The following is a 6,023-nucleotide window of genomic DNA, read 5'->3' as shown; positions in this document are numbered from 1 at the left end:
TTCTCGCTCCTCCACCTCGCATCCACATTCCCACACGTTGTCAGAATTCTTCTGTGATGCAAAGCTGCAGCACACCATGCCACGGCGGTGGGAGGAAAAGAATCATCGACAACAACAACAACAACAACAACAACAAATCACCCGGTCTATTATCATATTCTAAACAGTTCTTCTTCTCTGACACACAGATTCATCTACATAAGTGTGTGCGTGAACATGGCGGTACAACAGACAAGTAAATGACGTGATGATACGCCCAAATTCCACCAGCCAATCCCACCGCAACAACGACCTCTCCACGAGGAAAAAAAAAACCACCAAAAAATAGTGCACATTACTCACTATTCAAGCACAATCAACAGTTTTCTGCCCAACTCCTCACACTTCCCCCCCACCATTCATCCCCGCAGACTTTACATAAGCGGCGTGGGACGCAGGCCCGGGCGGTTGTCGGGGTAGTTGGGGTGCTGGCGGCACTCCGGGTAGTACTTGAGGACGTACGGGTGCATCGTCATCTGCCGCGCTGTGAGCCGCTTCTGGCGGTCGTAGTGCAGCAGCCCATAGATGAGGTCGCACAGCAGCGGCTCCGTGATGACTTCACGCACGGGGCGGGCGCGTGCGATGCGGGCGAGATGCTTCGGATCGGTACAGGGGCGCAGCTGCGCCGCTGAGTTGTACAGCTGCCGCGCCTCCTCCGTGCCGCAGCGCCCCGCCCACTCCGGCGGCAGGCGGCCCAGCGTCTTCTCCATCAGGTGCAGGTGCTCGAGGTTGTCGTGCGTGTCGTACAGCAGCTTGCCGGTGTGCAGCTCGTAGATGATGCAGCCCAACGACCACATGTCGGTGGAGTACATCCAGCCCAGCCCCAGCACCACCTCGGGGCTGCGGTAGTGGCGCGTCGACACGATGGCGGTGCGGCTGTGGCGCTCGTCGCAGCAGCCGCCGAGGTCGCAGATGCGGATGCGGCACGGATCCGGCGGCGTTGTCTTGCGCGTGACGGGGTCCGCCGTCGTCTCGCCCGTCTCCAGCAGCATGTTCTCCGGCTTCAGGTCCGTGTGCATGAGGCGCAGCTCCGTGTGGAAGTAGTCCAGCGCGGCGCCCGCCTGGAAGATGACCTGCGCCAGGTGGCGGTGGCTGAAGGCGCCGTGCTTCATGATCCAGTCGAGCAGGCACGGGCCGTACTTGGGCATCACGATGCACATGTGCCCCGTCTCGTTCTGGAAGTAGCGCTGGATCTTCATCAGCGGGAAGCGGTCGTCGATGTCGGCCTGCCGCACCTTCTCCATGAACTGGATCTCGATCTTCGCGTCGCGCGTGTACTTGGGCACGTTGCGCACGATCTTCACCGCACAGTACTCCTTGCGCTTGCGGTCCCACGCCTCCACCACCTTGCCGAAGGTGCCCTCGCCCAGCAGCGACAGGATCTTGAAGCGCTGCGTCGACACGTCGATGTCCTCGCCGAGCACAACGTAGAAGTGCCCCTCCTCACGGCTCTGGTTCGGAAGAGCGTAGGTGACCTTCTTCTTCTTGGGAGGCGGCTGCACCTCGACTACGCGGTTAGCGCCACCAGCTGGAGCAGCGTAAGTCGCATCCGTCGTTGTTGCGGCACCGCCCTTCGACTGCTGCTGCCCCACGTCGGTCGAGGTGGCGGTGTCGTGGTCGCGCTTACTACCGGAGCGGCGGGCGCTGTTCGAGTGACTTGTCGTTATTGTCGAGCGGGCGCTGTTGAGGGCCTTGGTGTTGTTGCTGGATGCGACATTTGCGAGCCCGGCGGTGTACTGCTGAAGCCCCACGCGCAGCGGGTTGACCGTGTTCAACGTGTTGTCCATGACGCCTGCCTTCCTCTTGGTGTGAGTATGTTATGTATGCACCGCCTTGTGTGTGTTGGTGGTTGGTGCAATCACGGTGAGTCTAGCGACGGTGTGAAGTGTTCTACAACGGCCGAGAGTGTCTTTATCCCTGTCGTCTTGATTTCCCTCCTGTGTCTTGGGCAAGGGAAACGAAGACGAAAAATATACCTTTCCTCTCTCTCTCTCTCTCTGCCTGCTTCCTGTGCGTGCCGTTCCTCTTTTTCCTCTTCTTGATGTGCTCTAGCTTTAAAACAAGGGGCTTAAGGGGTCTCTCCCTCCTCTGCGGCGAGGGCGCACAACGAAAACAAAGAAAGACACAAGTGCGAGAGAAGGAAAGAATTGTGTGAGCAGGTGAATGTGTGCGTGGGGTGCGTCAAGCGGGCCGACGGGGCGGTGCTATACGCGTATTGATGCATGCGCGCATACTTACGTCTCCACGCACGTCTGCGGACACACAGCCATGTGCCTGCGCGCGTGTGTGCTGCCGCCGCGCCGCTGCAGTGGGGCCCCGCACCACACAGTGCGCACAGCCAGCACTCCACCACCATAAATATATATATATATATATATAATATGACACATTACAAACAGCCTTGTGCACATCACAAGGTAAGAAAGCAATAGCAGTGGGCGTGGCGCACGCCCATCCACACACACACACACAGCTACAGAGGGATCCAGGCCCGTGAAGGCAGTTAGCATGCGCACAAGTAGGCGCAGAAATGGAGTGCCTCACCGGATCCTGTCCCTTTTATGTCCTCCTCCTCACTTTTCTCGCGTTTTTTCTTTTCCTTCCCTCTCTCTCTCCCCCCCCTCTCATTCGCTCTACCACAACACCTCTTTCCCTCCGCTTATACCAACTTTACACGCCGTTGGTTCTCAACCCTTTTTGCGCGCCCCCCCCCACGCACGCACAAAATAATAATAGTCGTAGTAATAATCCTCAACACCAACAGCAATAAGAAAAGAAAGACACACAACAGAAGAAAAACAACAACAACAACAACAATGTCATGACGCGTCAAAAACTGTCTCGCGAGCGAATTCCCGTTCCAGACCCCTCCCTTGCCGGAGCCCCGTGGCTCCACTGAAATCACGTGTGGGGGATTTACCGTCGAAGGAGAACAAAGATAAAGACTGTTGGAAACAAACAAACAAAAGAAGAAGACAAAAACAAAAACAGAAACAGTTGCGCACTAGACCTTTTTCTGTCGTTCTCAGTTCAAGTGCCTTTTGTGTTTTCGACGTGTTTCGCATCCCCCACCCGCGCCGTCCATGGCGGATGTGAGCGGCACTCTTCTCTCCCCCCAGCCCCCCCCACACACACGCGCAGCCGTCGTGCTCCTCCACTAGTTGCGGCGCCTCTCGCAGAGCCACGCGGAGGCGGTGGGGCGCAGGAAGAGTGACCCCAGCAGCGTGTACCACTGCGGCATCCGCCGACTGGCAGTCCCAAGCCGCAGCGCCAGAAGCAAGACTAAGAAGCCGTCGCACACGTTCTTCAGCGACACAATCACCACCGTCACGAGTCCGTTATACCGCAGCGCATCAAAGAGCTGCAGACACTCATACATTGTGAGCGCCGCTAGTAACAACGCACCAATGAGGTATGTCCGAAGAAAACTCTGCTTTGTTAGAACGTTGCCGATGCGACTAAGACACTCGGCACCGCACATTGCCCAAAAGAGAAGGAGCAGCGCATTGTTGATGAGCACGAGAATGCTAAGCGTGCGCGGGAGATGCAGCCGCGGCGCAGCCCCGCCCAAACCGATGCTGCGGCATACCGCCAGTTCAGAGGTGCGTTCGTGGCAGCTGCGCAGCTCCTCCTTCAACGCGCACTCCACAAAGACGATGCTCAGTAAAAAGAAGAATACCCATAAGAGGATGAACAGTCGAAGTCGTAGTGCGACGCGCCACAAGAGCTGACGCGACCACCGCTCCACTAAACTTTCATGCTCATCTGCGAGATCCTCTGGCGGGGGGCGGCCAAAGACCCAGCGGAACAGTGTGCTGCCGCACTGCACGCATCTGTCCTTCCAGCTGTAACCAGATGTGACGGCGCTTATCTCCCAACACTCCATCGTCGTCATTAACTGCGGCTGCGACATGCCTGGTACTGTGCTGCCGCTGCTATGGTGCCGCTCGTTCTCGTCGAGGTTGCGGTCCACGATGGTCAAGTTATCCTCCCAGATCATCAGCTTCTGCCGGGCAATTTGGCTTTCACTGTCGTCACCTTCAACTATCTTTCGCGTGAGAAAGTCCAGCTGCAAAGGCGAACGAACACCACTTCTGTGCGGTCCGTTCCGTGGAGTCATCGCAACAGGAGCACGGCATTCCTCATCCTCATCATCCTCACCAGGAACGGTGTACATAAGTTGTACATCCGCGACATCTGTCACGGACGTGCAGCATCGCTCCTCGGCGCCTGATCGTGTGTAGTCCCCACGCCCCCCGCAGTCCATCACCGAGTAGCCATCGTCGTCGTGGTCGTCGATGCCGCGTGTTCCCTCACGGCACAGGAAAGACGAACGAAAGGCTGCGCTGCCGTTGACGGGCGCCGCCGCCGCCACTGCCACTGGTGTAGCTGTGACGTCGCGCTGGGCGTGCGTATGGGGCGCCGTGCGCCTCGCACAGCCGTACAACGCCGCCGGCGTGGACACGACGATACAGAACAGCACCACCGCCGCCGGCCGCAGAAAAAGCTGCACGGTGATGTGGAATACATACGCTGGCATCAGCCGCCAGGGCGCGTCAGGGAAGAAGAGCTCCAGCTCGCCCATCGCGGCGTACGCGATGGCCTCAAGGCCCAGCAGTGTCACAATGCAGACCTTCACAGGCACCAGCGGGGACGCCAGCAGGTGGTGGCGGTCGTCGAGCAGCGGGTGGATGCGGGAAAAGCAGAGGAAGGCAACCACGCACCACAGCGCAACGAAGATGACACCAAGGACATTTCCGATGACACCGTGATCCATCTCCTTCTCCACGGTATCGGATGCGTTGTTCCCAGTCAGCTAGTGCACAGTGGGGAGGATTCTTCTCTTTGTGCAAGGGTGCTTTCGCGGTATGCACGCCGCTACTTGCGCAGTCCTCCTCCCCGCTACCTATTTCCTCTTTCTAAACTAGCCCCCCTCCCCTAAAAATAAAACAAAAAGCAAAAAAAAACCATAGTGATAACACGAAGTAATAGATGCAACAGACAGCAAAGGGCCTTTTGGGGGCAAAAACGGGGAAAAAAAAACAGAATTCAGCCCTTAGCGGGGCAAACGCCTAAGCATCAACGCACAGAGGAGGCCACGCCAGACTGTCCTCCGCCTCCTCCTATGAGCAGCACATCAGAAAAGGCATTCACCACAGCGTGCAGCAGCAGCCGCGTCGGCACCACCTCAACGCTCATTCCGTTCAGCTGCTTCAATGCATCCATGAGGGAGAGTTTCGTGAACACCGTAGCAGCCTCCTGGAGTTGCCGCTCCAACCCCAACGGTGCTTCTTCCTCCTCCTCCTCTTCCTCACTCTTCTTCTCCATGTGCCTTTCCCGCTCTGATGTGGTGCCTGCAGAGGGCGACGACGGGCAAGACCCACACAAAGACCCTGCAGGCGACTTTGTGTGCACTGTCTTGATGACGGTAGAGGCGATGGGCGCGGTGGTGGTCGGAAGTTGCCGCAGGTACGCGTAGTGAGTCAGGAATGGCCGCAACCGTCGAAGGTTGCGCTCCAGCAGCCGCAGCAGCGTCTCGACATGGATGCCCGTCTTCCCCCATAGCAGTGCGATGGTGTGGTGAAAGACAAATTGCATAAGGGCCTCAAACGGGACAAAGCGCTCCGTTCCGATCAGGCGTGTGGCGATAGGAATCGGGTTGCCCTCCTCGGGATCATGCGGGCGCAGCCACGGGGACGAGGTGTGAGAGACAGAGACCACCCCGGGTGAGAGTGGCAACAACTCGCCAGGAACGGAGCTGGGTGTGTAGATCGTCCGTTTGTGGTAACGCTGGTTTGCCCTCAGAACTCGCTGTTGCTGCTGGCCAGCATTGTTACCACTACAGGCACGCGCCGCCGTCGCCTCAGCTGCCGCCGCCGCTGCGGCGCGCCGCCTTTCTGCCAGCTGCGTGCTCATTTCCTCCAGCTCCTTCCTCTGCTGGAGCGCGCTGTTGAGGCGACTCCTAATGAGGTCGAGGTTGGCGG

The 6,023-nt window shown here is 58.1% G+C and overlaps 4 protein-coding genes across 4 annotated transcripts in view; all 4 read right to left on the bottom strand.

Annotated features, from left to right (window-relative positions):
- Positions 1–413: 413 nt before the first annotated feature.
- On the bottom strand, positions 414–1,826 carry DQ04_06861040 (protein kinase; the record flags this gene model as incomplete). The annotated part of the gene is made up of 1 exon (XM_009314910.1): positions 414–1,826. The coding sequence occupies one exon, from the start codon at positions 1,824–1,826 to the stop codon at positions 414–416; it is 1,413 nt and encodes a 470-aa protein (XP_009313185.1).
- A 1,370-nt stretch (positions 1,827–3,196) lies between these two features.
- DQ04_06861030 (hypothetical protein) lies at positions 3,197–4,816 on the bottom strand (the record flags this gene model as incomplete). The annotated part of the gene is made up of 1 exon (XM_009314909.1): positions 3,197–4,816. One exon carries the CDS (start codon positions 4,814–4,816, stop codon positions 3,197–3,199), a length of 1,620 nt encoding a protein of 539 aa, XP_009313184.1.
- Positions 4,817–5,118: 302 nt separating this feature from the next.
- DQ04_06861020 (hypothetical protein) lies at positions 5,119–5,637 on the bottom strand (the record flags this gene model as incomplete). The annotated part of the gene is made up of 1 exon (XM_009314908.1): positions 5,119–5,637. One exon carries the CDS (start codon positions 5,635–5,637, stop codon positions 5,119–5,121), a length of 519 nt encoding a protein of 172 aa, XP_009313183.1.
- Positions 5,638–5,951: 314 nt separating this feature from the next.
- Positions 5,952–6,023, bottom strand: part of DQ04_06861010 (hypothetical protein) — a gene marked incomplete at both ends in the record, with an annotated part of 2,718 nt that continues 2,646 nt past the window's right edge. The window contains one exon of the mRNA XM_009314907.1: positions 5,952–6,023. This exon is cut by the window's right edge and continues 2,646 nt beyond it. Coding sequence (XP_009313182.1) covers positions 5,952–6,023 — 72 coding nt within the window.

Source organism: Trypanosoma grayi (assembly GCF_000691245.1).
Source record: "Trypanosoma grayi strain ANR4 Tgr_686_V1, whole genome shotgun sequence".
In the NCBI taxonomy this organism is placed as follows: domain Eukaryota; phylum Euglenozoa; class Kinetoplastea; order Trypanosomatida; family Trypanosomatidae; genus Trypanosoma; species Trypanosoma grayi.
The sequence above is the reverse complement of the archived record's forward strand: the minus strand, read 5'-3'. Positions and strand labels throughout refer to the sequence as shown.